This window comes from Oncorhynchus mykiss, chromosome 11 (assembly GCF_057628025.1).
Source record: "Oncorhynchus mykiss isolate SJ-2025 chromosome 11, ASM5762802v1, whole genome shotgun sequence".
NCBI classification, from domain to species: Eukaryota; Metazoa; Chordata; class Actinopteri; order Salmoniformes; family Salmonidae; genus Oncorhynchus; species Oncorhynchus mykiss.
The window spans coordinates 68,551,133-68,575,741 of record NC_143032.1 but is presented as its reverse complement, the minus strand read 5'-3'; the positions used below and the strand labels follow the sequence as shown (position 1 = coordinate 68,575,741).

At 41.8% G+C, this 24,609-nt stretch overlaps 1 protein-coding gene across 1 annotated transcript in view; it reads left to right on the top strand.

The window, feature by feature from the left end:
- LOC110536266 (substance-P receptor) overlaps positions 1-24,609 on the top strand; it is a 45,832-nt gene continuing 21,223 nt past the window's right edge. Inside the window, exons 1-2 of the mRNA XM_021621960.3 lie at positions 1-918; positions 15,403-15,597. Of these exons, the coding sequence (XP_021477635.2) occupies positions 509-918; positions 15,403-15,597 (605 nt within the window). The 5' untranslated portion in view covers positions 1-508. The remainder of the gene's footprint in view (positions 919-15,402; positions 15,598-24,609) is intronic.

Here is a 24,609-nt window from a genome sequence, read left to right as displayed (position 1 = left end):
GAGAGAGAGAGAGAGAGAGAGAGAGAGAGAGAGAGAGCGCGCGCACCTCAATGAGCCAAGAGTATAGGGTACGGAGTAGAGCGCTGGAGAGTGGAGTCAAGTCTAGGAACAGCTTCTTTCACGCCCTGTGTCTTTTTGCTGCGGTGGAGAAGAGGTGCTCATTTGAACGCCATGTACCAGAGAACACCTACATTTTACGCGGAGTGAAGTCAATTTAAATACACATTAATTTTCTTATCCAAATTACATTTTTAATAACTGCGGGTTATTCTAAATGTTCTCTGTGTGAGCTGCTTTTCAGTGATCATTGCATCATGTTACCAGTCTAATTTAGGGGTGCCAAATTCGTCAGGATGGCAATGACGAAGAAAGTTTAAATTGAAAGACATCAGTATTCTCCAAGATGATTTCTTACCATTTATTCAATCAGTAACTGGTTGATTAATGTACATTTCATAGGTGTTGCATGGACTAATTATATTATTGTCAACAGCAGAACACCAAAAAAATGGATCCCTTGTTCACCACAACTGATTTAAAATTGCCAAGCAATTGGACCAACTCTTCAGGGGTCAATGGAACTGATCAGGACTGGAACCAATTTGTGCAACCCGTTTGGAGAATTGTGCTATGGGCATTCGCCTACAGTTGCATGGTTACTGTGTCTCTGGTGGGGAACGTCGTGGTAATTTGGATCATTATGGCGCATAAACGAATGCGAACTGTGACCAACTATTTTCTGTTGAACCTCGCGTTTGCTGAAGCGTCTATGTCTGCCTTCAACACCGTTATCAACTTCATCTATTCCGTGCACAACGAGTGGTACTTCGGGCTGATGTACTGTCGCTTTCACAACTTCTTCCCCGTCGCTGCTGTCTTCGCTAGTATATACTCTATGACTGCGATAGCGGTGGACAGGTGAGTTCTGTTTGGGGAAACGTTTCAATGCGCGGCTTCTTATGTTTCACACTGATGTAACAAATGTGAATTTAATCCAAAGGCTAGAATGTATGTTTATGGTGACAATAAATCAAACAGAACAAAAATTAACTTTAATAATAACAATAATGCACTTGAATCCAGTCACCAAGTTATTAGTAGCCTAATAACTATGTTATAACATATTAGGATTAAGACAGTAACATTTATACATAGGTTACATAGACATGTTATATAGCTAGTAATGTATTCATTCAAAAAAATTGGTTCTGGAGTTATGCTACTGCCGCTGCTACTACATCCTTCATCAAATCGATCAAACCAACCAATCAATATATATTTAATTTGTGCACTGCAATTCAAACGGTTATTTAGGGTATGTCAATCAGCAACTGCTATATATAATTGATGTTAATAATAATGTATACAGTAGATGTGTTCATGTTATGTATTCATGTAAGGTGACAGAGGCTGTGGTGTTAGAGTGCTGTGGTATGTTGTGTGTGTGCATGCATGTGCGTGCGTGGATGTGTTGCTTCGTGTGTGTGCGTGCCTGCGTGTGTATATGTGTGCATGTGTGTTTGACCTCACTGTTTTGTTTATCTCCAGGCTTTTGTTTTTAAACAGACTCACCCATCACATGGCTGTTATAATTAACCTCAATTTCTGTTTGTGCGATAAGCCCTTCTCATGTGAATGCTGCTGTCTGATTTGTCCTCTGACTTCATTCTCCAGCAGTAATAGTCTGTAATGCCTGGATATCTCTGCTTTTCTACCAGTAGAGTCTGCATGAACTTGACCTTTGCAGTGTTTTAAAATTAAATGACCCCTGAGAGGAATTGGAGTAGGGAGAGCAGGCTTCATGTCAGGTGCTGAAAGGTCACAGAGAGACACGCTCCAAACACACACTGATCTGAATTTACCCCCAATGTTGGCCAAAATGGCACCCTATTCCCTATATAGTGCACTACTTTTGAGCAGGGTCCGTATCTACCCCCCCCCCCCCCCCCCCTCACACACACACACTGCTTGTGAGCGGAGCAATACTATACACACAGGGGTTAAGCTAGTAGTCAGCTCTCCATTCATCATTATTAAACCACACACTGTAATTAACTTGCCTAAGGAATTCTGTCTCTTCATGAACACATTATCTTTACAAACTCAATGAGCCGGTGATCATGTATGCACTCCTGTATGCAAAACGTAACTGGTAAGGTCTATCATGTAGCGCCTCTGTTACCTCCTTCCTCGGTCTGTCAATGTGTGTGTGCGTGCATGCATTTCTGTGTATTTGTGTCTGTTTGTCAGTGCATGCGTTTGCCTGTCTGAGTATATCTGCATGGGTGTGTGTCGACGATGGACAATATCCCCAGCAGCTTGTGGTGGGTGCTAAAACATTCAGTGTTGCAAAATTCAAAAATGCTGTCTGACTCTCAGTCTCCCAGTGAAGACACCATGGTAAGTATGTACACACAGTCAGATCCTCAGCCTGCCAAACCAAAACACACTGACAAGCCCTGACACCTTTTTGTGTGTATATATTTGTGTGAGAGAGCTAGTGTGGGTGATACTGTGTGTGTGTGTGTGTGTGTGTGTGTGTGTATGTGTGTGTGTGTGTGTGTGTGTGTGTGTGTGTGTGTGTGTGTGTGTGTGTGTGTGTGTGTGTGTGTGTGTGTGTGTGTGTGTGTGTGTGTGTGTGTGTGTGTGTGTGTGTGTGTGTACATAGGGTAGGTACTGCAAAGCACTTTAAAGCACATTAAATTGCATGTTAACCCAATTGTACCATCTGCTGTGGCAGTCAGACTACTGTGTCCGTGATTCTTCATTCACTTTCCACTCATCTAATCCTGACTCACTGTGATTTGGCAAATCACTGAATCTGCATCACTCTCACCCATCTTCATCTTATTGCTTTATATAGAAAAGGACAACAGCATTCTGTATGTGTTAATTTGAAGGAATGAAATAGGGGAGGTTAGAGGGAAGTGAATGGAGATAAGTAAGGAGTATGCCGGGAATGAACCCCCAGTGCTGGGGGTCAAACGTATAAAGTCTGGGGTCAATGCAGCAGCGCTACCTCCAGACCAGACCCTGGTGGACCATGTGATTGCTGACTTTTTTTTATTGATCTGCGGTTGGACTATTTGATTAGTGACTCTTAAGGCTATAAACCAACATGTTGCTGTTGTTCATTTTTCTGTTGTCTACCCTTGGCTTTTACAATGTTGACGATACTTTTAAAGCCCGTTGCTCTGTGAATGAGGAAATATATGACTGTTTTTCCCTCAAGTTTTGTGAGAAACCACACACTTGCTCCGTAAATACACGTGAGAACTATGCACATTTCTCCCAAACAAAATGGGAGAAATGGGACTCTTGCTCCTAAATGTCAGGACTGTTCTCTTGGTACCATGTCTCTGGACTTCAAACTTCTGAAATATGTGGCGTTAAAGACTCTGGTGACTCTGGATTCTCCTTTAAGTGCTGTCTGTCAATCCAAATGTTGTAACCCTCGATCTAGCCATTATCTTGCTGCTTCTACTGTCTGGAAATGTGCAATCTAACCCAGGTCCTGACCTTCGTACCCCTGCCGAATTAAGTAGTCAGTGGCCTGCAGTTTTTGCATAGGAATGTATGAAGTCTTCTGCCGAAGCTTGATTTTGTGAATATATGGATAATAACTGCCGACACTGATGTATTTATGCTTTCTGGCTCAAAAAATATTTTACAGACAGAAATATTGGCATAAATGGTTACAATGTTTTTCGTACAGATGGTAAATCTAAGGGTGGTGGTGTTGCTATATACAGTGCCTTGCGAAAGTATTCGGCCCCCTTGAACTTTGCGACCTTTTGCCACATTTCAGGCTTCAAACATAAAGATATAAAACTGTATTTTTTTGTGAAGAATCAACAACAAGTGGGACACAATCATGAAGTGGAACGACATTTATTGGATATTTCAAACTTTTTTAACAAATCAAAAACTGAAAAATTGGGCGTGCAAAATTATTCAGCCCCTTTACTTTCAGTGCAGCAAACTCTCTCCAGAAGCTCAGTGAGGATCTCTGAATGATCCAATGTTGACCTAAATGACTAATGATGATAAATACAATCCACCTGTGTGTAATCAAGTCTCCGTATAAATGCACCTGCACTGTGATATTCTCAGAGGTCCGTTAAAAGCGCAGAGAGCATCATGAAGAACAAGGAACACACCAGGCAGGTCCGAGATACTGTTGTGAGATACTGTTGTGAAGAAGTTTAAAGCCGGATTTGGATACAAAAAGATTTCCCAAGCTTTAAACATCCCAAGGAGCACTGTGCAAGCGATAATATTGAAATGGAAGGAGTATCAGACCACTGCAAATCTACCAAGACCTGGCCGTCCCTCTAAACTTTCAGCTCATACAAGGAGAAGACTGATCAGAGATGCAGCCAAGAGGCCCATGATCACTCTGGATGAACTGCAGAGATCTACAGCTGAGGTGGGAGACTATGTCCATAGGACAGCAATCAGTCGTATATTGCACAAATCTGGCCTTTATGGAAGAGTGGCAAGAAGAAAGCCATTTCTTAAAGATATCCATAAAAAGTGTTGTTTAAAGTTTGCCACAAGCCACCTGGGAGACACACCAAACATGTGGAAGAAGGTGCTCTGGTCAGATGAAACCAAAATTGAACTTTTTGGCAACAATGCAAAACGTTATGTTCGGCGTAAAAGCAACACAGCTGAACACACCATCCCCACTGTCAAACATGGTGGTGGCAGCATCATGGTTTGGGCCTGCTTTTCTTCAGCAGGGACAGGGAAGATGGTTAAAATTGATGGGAAGATGGATGGAGCCAAATACAGGACCATTCTGGAAGAAAACCTGATGGAGTCTGCAAAAGACCTGAGACTGGGACGGAGATTTGTATTCCAAGACAATGACAATGATCCAAAACATAAAGCAAAATCTACAATGGAATGGTTAAAAAATAAACATATCCAGGTGTTAGAATAGCCAAGTCAAAGTCCAGACCTGAATCCAATCGAGAATCTGTGGAAAGAACTGAAAACTGCTGTTCACAAATGCTCTCCATCCAACCTCACTGAGCTCGAGCTGTTTTGCAAGGAGGAATGGGAAAAAATGTCAGTCTCTCGATGTGCAAAACTGATAGAGACATACCCCAAGCGACTTACAGCTGTAATCGCAGCAAAAGGTGGCGCTACAAAGTATTAACTTAAGGGGGCTGAATAATTTTGCACGCCCAATTTTTTCGTTTTTGATTTGTTAAAAAAGTTTGAAATATCCAATAAATGTTGTTCCACTTCATGATTGTGTCCCACTTGTTGTTGATTCTTCACAAAAAAATACAGTTTTATATCTTTATGTTTGAAGCCTGAAATGTGGCAAAAGGTCGCAAAGTTCAAGGGGTCCGAAAACTTTCGCAAGGCACTGTACATAAAAGACAAGTTCTCGGTGGTCGTTCTGACTTCTGTTACTAAACCTAAGCAATTTCAATATCTGTCTTTGAACCTAAACCTTGGCTCATCTTTAAATATTGTTGTATCTTGTTGTTCTAGACCTCCACCGGATACTGTTGGCTCTCTGGGTTGTATTTTCAAATTGTTATCACAGAATGTTTGTCCTGATGGGTGATCTGAATCAGGACATGCTCTGATCAACTCTAAATTCTATGCAATACCCATAATCTCACTCAGTTTGTCAACAGTGTAACTAGGTTGAATATAAAATATCCTCTGAAATCCTCTTTGATTGATTTGATCTTAAACAATACTCCTCATTATTTTAATGCTTCTGGTATTTTAGCAAATGACATAAGTGATCACTGTGCTATTGCCTGTGTGAGAGATGGTAAAATACTTAAGAAATCTCCACTTGTCATTAATAAGAAAAGAAACTGGAAGCGGTTTGATATTCAAGGTTTTCTACATGATGTATCTAGCATTGAATGGAATAGACTGGAATTAATCCCTGATGTTGAACTAGCCTTTTCTTACTTCCATAACGCATTCCAGGATGTATGCAATAGGCCCCTTTCAAAAAATTCAGGATTAAGGTCAGAGAGAACCCTTGGTTTACTAAGGAACTTACAAAAATCATAAGGGAACGAAATGCTATGTGAGCTAAAGCGAGAGGGACTGGTTAGGCAGATGATTGGATGGCTTTTAAACGTCTTGGCTATGATCCGTAAATTGAAAGCAGACCACTACCTGAAATCTACTTCAGATAATTTAAATAATCCATCCACATTTTGGCAAGTAGTGAAAGGTTTGCAGTGCAAAAAAAGATACACAGCCTCCCAAACAATTGTTGGTAGACACACAGATTGTAAATGGGAGAACCTCCATTCTGAAAACCTTGAATCAGCATTTTTTAGATGCAGGGAGTTTATTTGAAAAGGTCAAAGGTATAATTGAGCCCCCTATGAATTTACCTGACACCCCTGTGCACTCACTCTTTCACCAGATTCTCATTTTCATCCTCTGTTTCAGACGTGCATAAAGCCCTGAAAGAAATTGATAGAAAAAAATCCCCTGGCCCTGATGAACTAGACCCCCGCTTCCTACACCTAGCTGCAGACATCATTGCTCCCCCTTAACATGTATTTTTAACCTTACGCTTGATGTTAAGGAAATCCACAAGATATGGAAATCTAATTTTGTACTGCTACTCCTGAAAGGTGGAGATCCTTCGCTACTTGACAACTATCGACCCACATCAAGATTGTCTGTATTGTCAAAGGTACCGGAGTACTTAGTTAGTAGGCAGCTAAAGGCCTACTTCCAAGAAAACAACATCTTAAATGGAATGCAATCAGGTTGTAGGTTTGACCACGGCACTGTTTCAGCAACATTGAAGGTTTTAAATGACATCCACTGTGCTCTTGACAAGAAGTTACATTGTGTGTCTGTCTTTATTGATTTGTTGAAGGCATTTGACATTGTGGACCATGCTGTGTTAGTGCAAAGATTAAAATGTTGGGGAATTACTGGTCATGCTCTAGATTGGTTTATAAATGACCTAACAAATCGTACACAATGTGTAATGGAGTCCATAGAGGTATGCTCTATGTTGTTCATTTTGCATATCAACAATATTGGGGATCTTATTGAAACAGCAGATGTTCATTTTTATGCAGATGATACTGTTATTTATTCAAGTGGTAGTAGTTTATCTTTCGCTTTTGAAAATGCACAAAAGAGCATTTAACATCATACAACATAACCTGTATGATTTAAAGCTGGTTCTAAATTTGGGTAAAACAAAAAGCATGGTATTTTCAAATGCCAGGCATATTAAGAATCATGTAATTGCTACATTGGCTGGACAAACCATGGAGCAAGTAAAAGTGTAAAATATTTGGGTGTGTGGGTGGATGACTAGCTGAGCTTCACTGTTTATGTAGAGAACTTGATAAGGAAGCTCAAGCTGAGAATAGGTTTTTATTACCGCCATCAGGCTTGTTTTTCTTCGGAGGCCCGGAAGAAGCTGGTACGATGTACATTACTGAAGGTTTTAGATTTTAGAGATGCTATATACAGTTGAAGTTTACATACACCTAGGTTGGAGTCATTAAAACTCGTTTTTCATCCACTCCACACATTACTTGTTAACAAACTATAGTTTTGGCAAGTCAGTTAGGACATCTACTTTGTGCGTGACACAAGTCATTTTTCCAACAATTGTTTACAGAGATTATTTCACTTATAATTCACTGTATTACAATTCCAATTCCTTTGCTGATTGGGAACTATACCAGGCCAAACACATAGAAATAGAAAACATAGAACACAAAACATAGAATGCCCACCCCAACTCACGCCCTGACCAAATTGAAACAGAGACATAAAAAAGGAACTAAGGTCAGGACGTGACAGATATAAAAACTTTTGTACCTGTTTCCTCCAGCATCTTCACAAGGTCCTTTGCTGTTGTTCTGGGAATGACTTGCTCTTTTCGCACCAAAGTACGTTAATCTCTAAGAGACAGAATACGTCTACTTCCTGAGAGGCATGACAGCTGCGTGGTCCATTGGTGTTTCTACTTGCGTACTATTGTTTGTACAGATGAACGTGGTACCTTCAGGCATTTGGAAATTGCTCCCAAGGATGAACCAGACTTATGGAGGTCTACAATGTTTTTTCTGCGTTCTTGGGGGATTTCTTTTGATTATTCCATGATGTCAAGCAAAGAGGCACTGACTTTGAAGGTAGGCCTTGAAAAACATCCACAGGTACACCTCCAATTGACTCAAATTATGTAAATTAGCCTAACAGAAGCTTCTAAAACCATGACATCTTTTTCTGGATTTTTCCAAGCTGTTTAAAGGCACAGTCAACTTAGTGCATGTGATACAATGAGTTATAAGTGAAATAATCTGTCTGTAAACAATTGTTGGAAAAATGACTTGTGTTGGAAAAATTACTTGTGTCTTGCACAAAGTAGATGTCCTAACCGACTTGCCAGAACTATAGTTTGTTAACAAGAAATTTGTGGAGTGGTTGAAAAACTAGTTTTTATGACTCCAACCTAAGTGTATGTAAACTTCTGACTTCAACTGTATGTGCTTGACTGACCTTGCTGCTTAATTGACCAATAGAATTGTCCCAAAACTGTAAACCCCATCCATTTGATACTCCAGACAGGCTGTAGCCAATGTTTTGTTTCAAGTTTTATTGTCACGTGCACGAGTACAGCGCAATCCTTTTCTTGGAAGCTCTTTCCACAACAGTGCTGTAATCAATATCAATATATAGTACTATAAAATAAAGTAAAGTAGAACAAAAACACAAGAAAAATAAATACCATATTTATACACTGCTCAAAAAAATAAAGGGAACACTTAAACAACTCAATGTAACTCCAAGTCAATCACACTTCTGTGAAATCAAACTGTCCACTTAGGAAGCAACACTGATTGACAATAAATTTCACATGCTGTTGTGCAAATGGAATAGACAACAGGTGGAAATTATAGGCAATTAACAAGACACCCCCAATAAAGGAGTGGTTCTGCAGGTGGGGACCACAGACCACTTCTCAGTTCCTATGCTTCCTGGCTGATGTTTTGATCACTTTTGAATGCTGGCGGTGCTTTCACTCTAGTGGTAGCATGAGACGGAGTCTGCAACCCACACAAGTGGCTCAGGTAGTGCAGCTCATCCAGGATGGCACATCAATGCGAGCTGTGGCAAGAAGGTTTGCTGTGTCAGTCAGCGTAGTGTCCAGAGCATGGAGGCTCTACCAGGAGACAGGCCAGTACATCAGGAGACGTGGAGGAGGCCGTAGGAGGGCAACAACCCAGCAGCAGGACCGCTACCTCCGCCTTTGTGCAAGGAGGAGCACTGCCAGAGCCCTGCAAAATGACCTCCAGCAGGCCACAAATGTGCATGTGTCTGCTCAAACAGTCAGAAACAGACTCCATGAGGGTGGTATGAGGGCCCGACGTCCACAGGTGGGGGTTGTGCTTACAGCCCAACACCGTGCAGGACGTTTGGCATTTGCCAGAGAACACCAAGATTGGCAAATTCGCCACTGGCGCCCTGTGCTCTTCACAGATGAAAGCAGGTTCACACTGAGCACGTGACAGACGTGAGTCTGGAGACGCCTTGGAGAATGTTCTGCTGCCTGCAACACCCTCCAGCATGACCGGTTTGGTGGTGGGTCAGTCATGGTGTGGGGTGGCATGTCTTTGGGGGGCCGCACAGCCCTCCATGTGCTCGCCAGAGGTAGCCTGACTGCCAATAGGTACCGAGATGAGATCCTCAGACCCCTTGTGAGACCATATGCTGGTGCAGTTGGCCCTGGGTTCCTCCTAATGCAAGACAATGCTAGACCTCATGTTGCTGGAGTGTGTCAGCAGTTCCTGCAAGAGGAAGGCATTGATGCTATGGGCTGGCCCGCCCGTTCCCCAGACCTGAATCCAATTGAGCACATCTGGGACATCATGTCTTGCTCCATGCACCACAGACTGTCCAGGAGTTGGCGGATGCTTTAGTCCAGGTCTGGGAGGAGATCCCTCGGGAGACCATCCGCCACCTCATCAGGAGCATGCCCAGGCGTTGTAGGGAGGTCATACAGGCACGTGGAGGCCACACACACTACTGAGGCTCATTTTGACTTGTTTGAAGGACATTACATCAAAGTTGGATCAGCCTGTAGTGTGGTTTTCCACTTTAATTTTGAGTGTGACTCCAAATCTAGACCTCCATGGGTTGATAAATTTGATTTCCATTGATCATTTTTGTGTGATTTTGTTGTCAGCACATTCAACTATGTAAAGAAACAATTATTTAATAAGAATATTTCATTCATTCAGATCTAGGATGTGTTATTTTAGTGTTCCCTTAATTTTTTTGAGCAGTGTATTATGCAGGAATACTGGAGTGGTAGGGATTGATAGGTATAGGAGTATTGACTAGGCATCAGGAGTAGCAGCAGTATGTGTGTGTCATGTTAAATTATATCAAAAGTTATTTGCCACAAGCTTCGTAAACAACAGGTGTGGACTAACAGTGAAATGTTTACTTACAGGTCCTTCCCAACAATGCGGAAAATAAAGAAAAAATAGAAAAATAATAGAAAAGTAAAGAATGAAATAATAAAAGTTATAATAAATACACAATGAGTAAGGATAACTTGTTTATATACACGTGGTACCAGTACCAAAATGATGTGCAGGGGTACGAGGTCATTGAGGTAGATATGAACATATAACTAGGAATAAAGTGACAGATAGTAAACAGTAGCAACAGCGTATGTGATGAGTCAAAAAAGGGTCAATGCAGATAGTCAGGGTAGCTATTTGGTTAACTATTTAACTATTTAGCCGTCTTATGGCTGTTCAGGATCCTGTTGGTTCCAGACTTGGTGCATTGGTACCGCTTGCCATGCGGTAGCAGAGAGAACAGGCTATGACTTGGGTAGCTGGCGTTACAATTTTTAGGGGCCTCCTCTGACACCACCTTGTATAGAGATCCTGGATGTCAGGGAGCTCAGCCCCAGTGATGTGGATGGGGGCGTGCTCATCTCCCCATTTCCTGTAGTCCAAGGTCAGCTCCTTGTTCTTACTGAATTTGAGGGAGAGGTTGTTGTCCTGGCACCACACTGACAGATCACTGACCTCCTCCCTGTAGGCTGTCTCATTGTCGCCGATGATCAGGCCTACCACCGTTGTGTCGTCAACAAACTTGATGATGGTGTTGGAGTTGTGCATGGCCACGCATTCGTGGGTGAACATGGAGTACAGGAGGGGACTAAGCACACACCCGCCTGGTAGAGAGGCATCATTGGGCAGATCATGGCAGTGTCTTCCTTTGTAATCTGTAATAGCGTGTTGCCCCTGCCACATGTGGTTGGTGGCAGAGCCTATGTAATAGATCCTACCTTGTTCCTTTATTGTCCTTTTGCTTGGTTGATGGCTCTGGGGAAGTTGTAGTGGGACTTCTTGTACTTGTTCATGTCCTCAGCCGTAGCCTCAGGGTTGTCTGCAATACCCTTGTGTGTGGTAGCCCTTTCCTTTAGCTTAGCGTCAACTTCTGTGTTAATCCTGGGCTTTTGATTGGGGAAGCAGCGAACCTTCACTGTGGGGACAACGTTGGCGATGCAGTTCCTAATGAAGCTGGTGACGGCGATGGTTAGCTCATTGATGCGCTAGCAAAGCAGTCCTGTAGCATAGCCTCTGATTCGGAGGAGCATTTCTCAACAGAGTGCGTCAAGGGTACTTCCTATTTGAGGTACTGCTTGTAGACAGGAAGCAGGAGAATAAAGTCATGATCTGATTTGCCGAAGGGGGGACGAGGGAGTGCCTTGTATGCTTTCTTATGGGTAGAGTAATAGTGGTCTAGAACTTTATCGCCCCTTGTGGCAAAGGAGACATGTTGATGGAAGTTTTCGTCACGTCTTAATGACGTGGAATTAAAATCACTGGCAAGAAGAAAAGGCCTTCGTGTGCATGATTTCCTGCTTGTTTATAGCCTCGTACAGTTCATTAAGTGCCAGCTTGTTGTTATTTTTGTTATGACGTGGAATGTATAACAGTCACGATAACAGCAGCACACAGTTGAGATGTAGAAGGGTTGGCATTTGACCATGAGGTATACCAAGACGGGTGAACAATGGGTCGAGACATCCACTGCGTTAGAGTCAGCACATCATTTGCTTTTGATGAAAAGGCATACCCCTCCCCTTCTCGATTTCCCTGAATCCAATGTTCTATCCGCTTGGTGAATGGAGAATCCATTGAATTGAATAGCCATGGGGGGTATCTTGTCCCAAAGCCATGTTTCATATTTACTATTTTATATAAGTATTGGAACCCAGGTCTGCCACCGGGACACATCTCCTCCCATCTGTTGATGTGGATATTATGCAAGGGTGTTGGCCCCTCTGCAGAAGGACCCTATTCCATGGCGAGCTCTCTATGAGATGAGAGCACCCTGACGGCAAAATCTTCCTTTTGCTTGATTGCATTTTTCCTTATTGTATTGTAGGGGGCTTTGGTGGTTTAGATGTTATTGCCGGATCATTGGATTTGTGCCTCTCTAATTCATTCATACCATCTTCCAGTGTTGCCTGCTATTGCCTAAAGACATTCACAACAAAGGCAGGTAGAACACAGAGAAAGAAAGTGAGGTGCGAAACAGGTGTGAAAGAAATTGAGACAAAGAGCGAGGCTGCAGACACTCGGGGGCAAGTAGTAGCTACAGAATACAGATTGAATTTCCCCTTTGAAAATAAGAAAAGGATTTGCTAAACAATGATTCCATGGTGTAGTAAGGGTATGAAAATAAAAAATAAAGACAGTGGTTATGTGTTTGTTGTTTGTTCATGTGGACATACAGTATGTAAATCTATGCATTTGTATGCCATTGGTGAAAAGTAAACAAACTGACATCAGTCACCAGTATCTTTTCTTTATTTTTTATTTCACCTTTATTTAACCAGGTAGGCAAGTTGAGAACAAGTTCTCATTTACAATTTACAATCTAACCCACACAAGCCTCAAAAGCCATTACTCTATAGCATCTACTGTATATAGGCTCTTCAAGTAGTGTTGTCAGAGACACCTCTAAACTAAACTCATACCATGGAGAAGCAGCATTGCAAGTCTCAATTGGAACAAGATACAAGTTTCCTAGCCATGTGGTAGTGGAACGAGCTGAGCATAGCAGAGAGTCAAAATGGGACAAATAGTTGTGTCGACTACTGGGAGTGTTTTGAAATCAAGTATCATCTCTCCCCCAATTTGGTTATTGGCAGAAATCCAATTAGCAGATTAAATGGGGCTATTATTTGGATTACGATGTTGATTAGATCTCACAGTATAATCCCTAGTGTCTAAGCCTCTAGATAGCGATATCTACTAAGCTAACAGATTAGTTTTTGTTGAGATGGTCATACCATATACCATCTAGCTATTTGATTTCAAATTTTAGGATCCCTGTAGGTATCAGCAAAAAAATGGTTTTTATTATCTGATGAAACATTGAATTTGGTCTTACTGCTATTAGCCCATAGGAACACATTGAATAACACATTCATACATGGCAAAAAAAGACATTGCAAAACCAGTCTCTGACATTGCTCCTTCTGATATTTTTTTATTTTATGGATTATGTGCGTATTGTTTATTGTATTATTGCTAGGTATTGTGAGGATCAATGCTGGAGACAGGAAGCAGGTACAAGGAGAAAATGTAATGAACAACGGACATGAAACAGGACAGGAACAGCGTCTGGACGAGGGAAAAATAACCACACCAATGCTGACACAGGGAATAACGTGAGGAGCAGACAGATAAAGAGGGGTAATTAACAAAGTAATGGAGTCCAGGTGAGTCCAATATTGTGCAGCGGCAGGTAATGATTGTGACAGGTGTGCGTAATGAAGGGCAGCCTGACACCCTCGAGTGCCAGAGAGGGGGAGTGGGAGCAGGCATGACAGGTATTAAACACAAGCATTTTGCTGCACCTGCAAAAAAGACCTGTACAGAGTTAGTACGCCGATGGACCAAAATGGATGACACGTTCGTATTAGTGAGAGTCTCAGCTTTACAAATATTTACTAGCTCAAAACGTTCTGACTTTACGGACGTTTCCATGAGAAGACCTGTGTCCTGGTCTCACAAACACGTTGTAAGTCTGTCGTTTTCCACTGCAGAGCCGAACGGCCAACACCGGCGCAGTCAGTGGATTGAGATGCGCAGCCCATGCAAAAACCCGGAAGTCTCTAGCTTAAAGTCAGCGATTCAATTATTGTGCTAATTAGATTTCAGCGCAGATATCGACTCCGGGGGGAAGAATTTGCATTTCCTCTCAAGTGCCGCTTGATATGCTGCTGTCGAAGTGTGAGATACTGTCACGTCAGTAGCCTATTGATGGAATGGGACTTGGGGGTTTGCATCCCAAATGGCACTTTATTCCATATAGTGCACTACTTTTGACCAGGGACTCAAAGGTAGTACATGATATAAGGCAGGGGTATTCAACTCTTTCCCAATGAGGTCCGAAGCCTGCTGGTTTTCTGTTCTACCTGATAATGAATTGCACCCACCTGGTGTCCCAGGTCTAAATCAGTCCTTGATTAGAGGGGAACAATAAAAAAAAAGCAGTGGCTTCCAGGTCCAGAGGTGAGTTAGAGGGATATAGAGAACAGGGTGCCATTGGGGACATAAACTAAAATATTCATGCACTCAGTACAGTATGTGCTCCGACTGAAATTAGGTGCTGCATGATTATCAATCTAAGAGAGAATGATACTAAAGTGGTGGTGAAAATAAATACTTTGACTTCCATAGGGCCTCTTTTCATTTCAAAGGTCTGATAATGTCTGGATTAATTATTATGTTGGTACGATTCAAAGGAGACCAATTTACAGTATGACTTTCTCTTATCAGAAACATGTATTCACAGGATGACGATACGTTTTTACTCTGTCAAAGGCAGACGTAGTCTATGAGTCGAACTGAAATTGTAACATCCACATTGCATTGTTGGAGACCCTGAAGCTCAGAGGAAAATAATAGAAAATGTTTTATCAATACCTTCAGTGTGTGTGTAGATGTGTGTGTGTGCTTGTGTGTGCGTGCGTGCGTGCGTGCGTGCATGCGTGTATGTGTGTGAGGACACAGAAAGGAGGACATTTTACCGGTCTTCATTTTAAAAAATTGCTATTTTAGGATTAGGGTAAGGGTAAGAATAAGGGTAAGAGTAAGAGTTAGGGTTAGTTTTAGGGTTAAGTTTAGGGTTGGGGAAAATAAAATGTTTGAATGGGAAATAATTGTTTGTCCCCTCAAAGTACTCAGAAGTATAGTAAAACGTAGTTGTGTGTGTGTGTGTGTCTGTGTGATCATTTGTGTGTGTGTGTGTGTGTGCTTGTAGATCTTCCCATTGTATCTTCCCCCAGGACTGAACATGTGTTTGCCCCTGCTGCCTCTCCTCTCCTCCTAGGTACACTGCCATCATCCATCCCCTGCAGCAACGGATGTCATCCACAGAGACCAAGGTGATCGTGGGGGTGATCTGGGTGCTGGCTCTGCTTCTGGCCTTCCCTCAATACTACTACTCAGTGACCGAGGAGCTCCCTGGACGAATCATCTGTTACATCGAGTGGCCCGAATACACCGGCTGTGACTACAAAATTCTGTGAGTTTCCTTTATAAGTGTGTTTGAGAGAGAGAAAGAGAGAAAGAGAGAGAAAGTCAGAGAGCGAGAGAGAGAGTCAGACTGAGTGTGTGTGTGTGTGTGTGTGTGTCACGCCCTGACCTTAGTTATCTTTGTTTTCTTTATTATTTTGGTTAGGTCAGGGTGTGATGAGGGTGGTATGTGTGTTTTTTGTCATGTCTAGGGTTTTTTGTACATCTATGGGGTTTTGGTTTGTCTAGGTAAATGTAGGTCTATGGTGGCCTGAATTGGTTCTCAATCAGAGGCAGCTGTTTATCGTTGTCTCTGATTGGGGATCCCATTTAGGTTGCCATTTTCCATTTTGGTTTTGTGGGTTATTGTCTGTGTATTTGCATGTCAGCACAGCGTCACGTGTAGTTGTTTGTTTAAGTGGTGTTCGTTTATTATAGAATAATATTTTCTTATCACGCTGCGCCTTGGTCTCATCATTACGATGAACGTGACAGAGTGTGTGTGTATTAGTGAATAAATGCAGCATGGAACAAAGGTACTTTGTTTCTTTATGTGAAAAGAAAGGGGAGAGTAGGGAGTTGAGCCATTTTCTACATTCAGCGTTCACTCCAAAAAGGGAAATATAGTATTCTTTCTAACAAAGATATATATTCAGGAAGTTGTGTATCCCTGGAAATAATCAGAATTAATGTAAACATTACGGTTTTGAAAACATAGCTTGTCTGAAAAAAATGGTCTATGGGGTAAGTTGAGCTGCGGGACACGATAACTTGAACCCCCTTGGGGTAAGTGGGTGACGTGGTCCTGTGACTGGGTGATGGTGCTGGTAGGTAAAAGTTTAATTCATGGAATGGGAGTGTGGCATATTGTATGTCTTAAATGTAATCTCTCTAGTTTCTTATACATTTCTATACTGAATGAAATATTACCACTACCTTATTAAAACCATGTTAATATTTCTTTCCCAAACACAATTCCACACAATCACAATGTTTTTTTTTTTGTCTTTTAATAATTTTAAGCATCTTTTAACACAGGCTTAAAGGACACCTCTAGAGGAATTTGCCTCTATTTCAACATAATTTCCTGTCCAATAGAGGAAATGCATGTTTAGGTTCCACCTCCAAAGAATAACAATGGCTACTTATACATATGCACGATTTGGGAATTTCCACATGGAGGTGATAAACCTCAAGTAATAGGGCACTGACAGCTGTCAGTGTAGCTAGCTAGAAGGCTAACCGTATCTAGTTAGGTAATGTTATTAGCATATTCATCTTTTTGACCACACCATATTCAAAAGAGGTACAGCAAAGCCAAGTCAGCCCGTGCTCATGGTTCTCACAGGGGAAGTGAAATGATAGGCTACAATTACTTTGCTCATGATCATGCACGCCGTAAATGGCGTGTAACTATAAGTTCCAAGAATTCTCTTTCACAGGAGCCTTTTCATTATCTGGATAGACACTTGTGGGTTCTAGCTAACATTACACCAATCAAAACAGTGGAGCGTGTAGGTAGCCTAGTGGTTAGAGTGGCAGGTAGCCTAGTGGTTAGAGCGGCAGGTAGCCTAGTGGTTAGAGCGGCAGGTAGCCTAGTGGTTAGAGCGGCAGGTAGCCTAGTGGTTAGAGTGGCAGGTAGCCTAGTGGTTAGAGCGGCAGGTAGCCTAGTGGTTAGAGCGGCAGGTACCCTAGTGGTTAGAGCGGCAGGTAGCCTAGTGGTTAGAGCGTTGGGCCAGTAACCGAAAGGTTTCTGGATTGAATCCCCGGGCTGACAATGTAAAAATCTGTCATTCTGCCCCTGAACAAGGCAGTTAACCCACTGTTCCTAGGCCGTCGTTGTAAATAAGAATTTGTTCTTAACTGACTTGCCTAATTAAATAAAATGTAGTGAAGCAAAACTTTAGTTGTGAAAACCTCATCTCAGTCACGAAGAGGAATAACTTTATCTGTTTCTGATTAATAAACAATGCCAACCTGGTGGATGGTAATATTGCCTTGGAAGAAAACACTCCAATTTGCTCAACTTGCCATTGGCTCAATTTACCCCATGGCAATTGGCTCAAATTACCCCAAGGCAAACATTTGTAACTATATTAACCAACACAGATACAAGGATGCACTTTCATGCTAGGTTTAGGACCTCATATTGTAGCTTATAGAGACCCCCAGCTGATGTATAGAACAATCTTAAAATTATCAACTTTGGTTCAGACACTAGCATCATGAAACCTCTAACACAAATTCATTTGACTTGGTGAAATTCCTTTTTTGCTTGCCACTTTTTCCATGTGGTTTGTTCCATCACATACTCCATAAAATGATGACCTCTTCCCAAATGTTGTCAAATTGTTACTTTTTGTGTATGGTTTCCTAGAAACAAGGTTGAGTCAACTTACGCTTTTGGCTCAGTTTACCCCACTCTCCCCTACAGTTTACTATTCTCTCAATATTTATTAAAGCTAATGTACCCTTTTTAGAGGAATTTAATTCCTATATGTTCATTAACCAATTCAATTATAACAAAGCAAAACACTTTGTCCGTTTCTAAGAATTTGTAAGATTCTTATTTGCATAAAATAGACAAAGATCAGTCTCCAAATCAATTAATAGTGTTTATTCCCGAGAGCTCTCCTTAAAAAACCATGTACATTAGTTTATATATCACATATAACGTGATAGCCTTTTAAATGTCCCTCCTCCTCTCCGATAAGGACAAAGCATCTTCAAAAGTACATTCCAACCCACTAAAGCACATACATTACACACTATATCTGGATTATCTCCTGAGGTCTCACCACAGTTTATTACCACTTAGCTGACAGTTCCAGCCCCTCCCAGATACGGAAAACCTGGAGGGGCTCTCGCTGTCTTATTTTATATCCACAGAGTTATAGCCGGGTAGGTTCAAACATAGGTTAAGGATTCTCTTACTTTAAACACACACATACATTCCTTCTTCCACAATGGTTATCATTTCCAATACCCCTTGTCCATGCTACATAACCTCTTTCTTATGAACTAACATCATCAATCAGATACAATAAAACAGGGTAGAATTCAACCAGTTATAGTTCTAGTTAAATGTATACATTGTATAGTCATTATTCATACAATTCATAACAACCCTAAAGCAGCAAAGTCTAACTATGTTTTAAATGTAATGGAAATGATCAATGTTATTCCAGAGCAGCGGAGACTTAAGGCACCCCCTGGGTTGACCGATGCATGTCTTCAGCAGAGTAGATAAAACACAGACGAAGACATTCTACTGTTTATCGTTCTTTTGCCTAACAGAGAAAATCCCTTATTTACCTTCACTATTGATTCCAAGTTTCTTCTAATTGTGTCTCCACTCAAGAGGAACTTTGGTTAAATATGAAAGAAAATTCCATTGTCTCACAACTCAAGGTTATTCCATATTCTCCTCTTAGCGCCAACCACCAGAAGCAACAAATGACCTTGGGGGGACTGAGTGCATCCCAAATTGCCCCCTATTCCCTTTATAGTACTTTTGACCAGGGCCCATAGGGGCTTTATGTCATTTTAGATGTTATTGTATAGATTATTCTTTGTATTGTAGAGATCTGTAGCAGTTTAGATGTTATTGAACAAGTTATTCCTTTTATTATAGGGGGCTTTGGAGGTTTACATGAATTGTATTGCTGGATCATTGGATCTGAGCCTCTCTCATTCATTAACACCATCTCCCAGCATTGTCTGCCTTTCTTAAACATTGTCAAGGGCATTCACGACTCAACCAGCTAGGAAACAGAGAAGACGGATGATGTGAAAGAGTTACATTAATCTATGATCTGGTCGGGAGAGTTGTGAAAGGAAGGGGTGCAGCACCTTAATGGCTGAGTTGGAGTTGTGCGAGTTAGACCTGCTCTCCTAAGTATATACTGTATATACACTTGAGTGTACAAAATATAAAGAACACCTCTTTCCATTACATAGACAGACCAGGTGAAAGCTATGATCCCTCATTGATGTCACTTGTTAAATCCACTTCAGTCAGTGTAAAGAAGGATTTTTAAGCCTTTAGACAATCGAGAAATTAATTGTGTATGTGTGCCATTCAGAGGGTGAATGGGCAAGACAAAGTCAAGTGCCTTTATACAGCAAGGCAATAATATACAGTACCAGTCAAAAGTTTGGACACACCTACTCATTCAAGTGTTTTTCTTTATATTTACTATTTCCTACATTGTAGAATGATAGTGAAGACATCAAAACTATGAAATGACACACATGGAATCATGTATAAACCAGAAAAGTTTTTATACAAGATTCTTCTTGAGATTCTTCAAAGTAGCCACCCTTTGCCTTGATGACAGCTTTTCACACTCTTGGCATTCTCTCAACCAGCTTCATGAGGTAGTCACATGGAATGCATTTCAATTAACAGGTGAGCCTTGTTAAAAAGTTAATTTGTGGAATTTCTTTCCTTTTTAATGCGTTTGAGCCATTCAGTTGAGTTATATCAAGGTCGGGGAGGCATACAGAAGATAATACAGATTTGGTCTTTTACCAAATATGGTTATGGCAAGAACAGCTCAAAAAAGCAAAGAGAAACGACAGTCTATCATTACTTTAAGTCATTCTTGAAAATTTCAAGAACTTGAAATTGTACAGTGCAATTGGAAAGTATTCAGACCCTTTGACTTTTTCCACATGTTACAGCCTTATTCTAAAAATGATTAAATATTTTTTTTCATTATCAATCTAATAATGACAAAGTGAAAACGTTATTTATTTTTTGCAAATGTATTAAAAATAAAAAACAGTAATACCTTATTTACATAAGTATTCAGACCATTTGCTATTGAGCTCAGGTGCATTGTGTTTCAGGCCAAACTGAGCAATTGGGGGAGTAGGGTCTTAGTCAGGGAGGTGTCCAAGAACCCGATGGTCACTCTGACCGAGCTCCAGAGTTACTCTGTGGAGATGGGAGAACCTTCCAGAAGGAAAACCATTTGTGCAGCACTCTACCAATCAGGCCTTTATTGTAGAGTGGCCAGATGGAAACCCTTCCTCAGTAAAAGGCACATGACAGCCAGCATGGAGTTTGCCAACAGGCACTGAAAGGATTCTCAGACCATGAGAAACAAGATTCTCTGGTCTGATGAAACCAAGATTGAACTCTTCAGCCTGAATGCCAAGCGTCACGTCTGGAGGAAACCTGGCAACATCCCTACAGTGAAGCATGGTGGTGGCAGCATCATGCTGTGGGGATGTTCTTCAGGGACTGGGAGACTCAGATTTCTGGATTGTGATAATTAGCAGGTATCGGCCTAATTCTGCTCTGCATGCATTATTTGGTGTTTTACGTTGTATTTTACGTAGGATATGTTTGCAGAATTCTGCATGCAGACTCTCAATTTGGTGTTTGTCACATTTTGTGAATTCTTTGTTGGTGAACGGACCCCAAATTTCTGTCTCTCTCTCTTTCTCTGTCTGTCTCTCTCCCTCTTGATCTCTCTCCTGCGTGTGTCTCTCTCTCTGTCTTTCTCTCACAGCAGCTACATTGTGAGGCGATAGGAGGATTTACACCTTCAGCTGAAGCTGCCATTCATTTTCACGGCTCTCTCTCTCTCACACATCTTCACAGCCTTTGGTTTGATGTACATCAGGTGAAGGGGACCAGAAAAAGAATTGGGGAGCAGTGCTGTTAACGGCCTTCCTATTCTATTCCCCACAGCAAAAATGTATACTGTAGGTGACATTATTGCCTTACTATATACGGTGCATTTGGAAAGTACTCAGACCCCTTGACTTTTCCCACATTTTGTTATGTTACAGCCTAACTCTAAAATTATAAAAAATAAAAAAATTCAATCTACACACAATACCCCATAACCACCAATTAAACAGGTTTAGACGTTTTTGAAAATGTATAAAAAAACTGAAAACACTTTTAGAAAAATATTCAGACCCTTTACTCAAAGACTTTGTTGAAGCTGGGCACTGGCTGGGCCACTCAAGGGCATTCAGAGACTTGTCCCGAAGCCACTCCTGCATTATCTTGGTTGTGTGCTTTGGGTCATTGTCTTATTGGAAGGTGAACCTTTGCCCCAGTCTGAGGTCCTGAGAGCGCTGGAGCTGGTTTTCATCAATGATCTCTATGTTCTTCTCCGTTCATTTTCTCCCTCAATCCTGACTAGTCTCACAGTCCCTGCCATTGAAGAACATCCCCCAGAGTATGATGCTGCCACCTGCTTCACTGTAGCAATGGTGCTAGGTTTCCTCCAGACGTGACGCTTGGCATTCAGGCTGAAGAGTTCAATCTTGGTTTCATCAGACCAGATAATCATGTTTCTCATGGTCTGAGAGTCCTTTCGGTGCCTGGGGGCTGTCGTGTGCCTTTTACTGAGGAGGGGCTTCCATCTGGCCACTCTACAATAAAGGCCTGATTGGTAGAATGCTGCAGAGATGGTTGTCCTTCTGGAAGGTTTTCCCATCTCCAGAGTAACTATGGAGCGCTGTCAGAATGACCATCGGGTTCTTGGACACCTCCCTGACCAAAGCCCTTCTCCCCCAGTTACTCAGTTTGGACAGAAACATGATGCACCTGAGCTCAATAGCAAATGGTCTGAATACTTGTGTTAATAATGTATTTCTGTTTTTAATTTTTTATAAATTTCCACAATGTTTTCACTTTGTCGTTGTTGCATCAAAAAACACTCAACACTCAAAACATGAGCACAATGGCAGCTCTTCCTTTAAAGAACTCCAGGCCTCAAGAGGGCAGATAACCCCAAAACACGGGTGGAACTAAAAAATTGCGCCAACTGTCAAGTTGTCTAGGTGTTATAATTATTTCAGCTTTGCCCAAACTTGAAAACAGCTTGCTCAACACGTGAAGGATGCAAAGGCACAACTCAATTCTTTTTTAGTGTTTTATGGTTTTGATGCCATTTGTTGAATTTGTTGAAACAGTTGATTTGTTGAATAGAGTAGTTGAATGACAGAGGAATAGGGAATAGTTTAATAACCTTAAACAGAGAATAAACATGCATTATTTTACACACAATGCATGACACAGCAACACAGCATGGCTTTGAATAAAGTAAACATTTAAACAATTTAATCTAGCACTTCAAGCAATTACTTCTGCAGTCAGAAAATATCCACAAAAAATAAGTCAACACTCCTACCAGAGTTAAACATGTAAATTGTGCTAAGCACTGGATGCAACATAATAAATAAATCCAAACATTACATACCAGTTGTGTCTTTAGGGTTGAACAATGAGCTGTTTGTATGTTGAGGACCCAAGCAAAGCTAAGCCCAAACATTTTATACCCATGCTTATCTGCCAGGTGCGCATGTAAAAGTAGTCCCTCCAGAAATCCTGGCTCAATTTTTTTTAGTTCCACCTGTGTTTTTGGGTTATCTGCCCTCTTGAGGCCTGGAGTTCTTTAAAGGAAGAGCTGCCATTGTGCTCATGTTTTGAGTGTTCTGTTTTTTGACGCAACACCTCCCACTTGACCTCCTGGTTCTTGAACCCAAGGAGGTCACACGGACCTCGGTGTTGGGGCAGGTTCGATTTCAGCTATCAGGTTTTTTCCTTCTTCAACAGGAAGTAAAACAATGATGCGTCTGACATCCCTATGAAGAACTGTAGCAGGTATTTTAGTTGAGAGTTTCTTTGACTTCTCTTGAGCAGGCTTCAGAGTTGGGACTGGGTAGCTGGGAAAAGTTCTGACATGCACATCTCTGACGATGCCCTTCTTGTCAAAGTTGACACTGACTCTGGCTAGTTTGTAGTGACCCCTCCAGGCATTTTGGTCAGCCAGCCAGACAACATCTCCAACAGCCACATTCCTATGTGTCATGTGCCATTTACTCCTCACGAATAGATTGGGCCCAGCTAACTGACTCCACTTCCTCCAGAACCGGTCAACTTCTGTTTGGAAGGCTCTCAATATTTTGTATGGGTAGCTTTCAAAATCTGTATTCTATGTATTCTATGCAGTCCTCCCGGCTTTGAGTTCTTGCATCTATGGGCCTCTCATTGGCAAGGTTAGCAGCTGTGTAGAGAAATGTTTGAAACTCACTTCATGTGAAGAGCCCTTCTCCTCCCAGGTTGTGCATAGCCCACTTCACAGTACGAACAGCTGCTTCTGCAGCTCCATTCCTGTGAGGGGAGTCTGCTGGGTGCATTTTCCAGCATTTTCCAGCATTTTCCAGCATTTTCCAGCTCCATCCTGTCCCATGCTTGGAAGCTTCATTTTCAAGCTCAGATTTACTTAGTTGATCCAAGAAGAGGTAGAGTTCTTTGAGGGCAGGTCTGGCACCAATAAAATTATTTCCAGGATCTGACCACAATTTCTTTGGATGCCCTCTCAGTGCCGTGAATCTTTGGTAAGCCAGTAGGAAGCCTTCAGTCGACTGGTCACTGACAACATCTGTGTGTATAGCTCTGGATACCATGCAGCAGAAGACAATACCCCACACCTTGTGCTTGGTTTTCTTTTTCACCTCATCCTTGACTTCATACGGTCCAAATAAGTCCACTGTTGTGTACTCAAATGGTCTGACTGGTGTTATCCGCTCGGATGGAAGGTCACTCATGATCTGTTGGCACTTTCTGGACCTGGCCTTTCTGCACACCACACAGTTGTCTGAGGCTGAATTCTTGGTCAACATTTCTTTCCATCTCGTTGCGGCTCTCCAAACCCAGGCAATGACTCGGATCAGCCTGGTCAGACTGCTGAATTTCCTGATGTCAATCAGTTTGGTTTGGTCCTCACCTCATCCCAAATACAATCGTTACACCAACCAAAAACATAGAGACCCAGGTAACCTGAGCCTATGCCTTCACTATGGTGTGAGCCCACGCCTTCACTATGGTGTGAGCCTACGCCTTCACTATGGTGTGAGCCTATGCCTTCACTATGGTGTGAGCCCACACCTTCACTATGGTGTGAGCCTACACCTTCACTATGGTGTGAGCCCACGCCTTCACTATGGTGAATCGCTAAAACAATTCAGAAATACACTATCGAAAAATAAG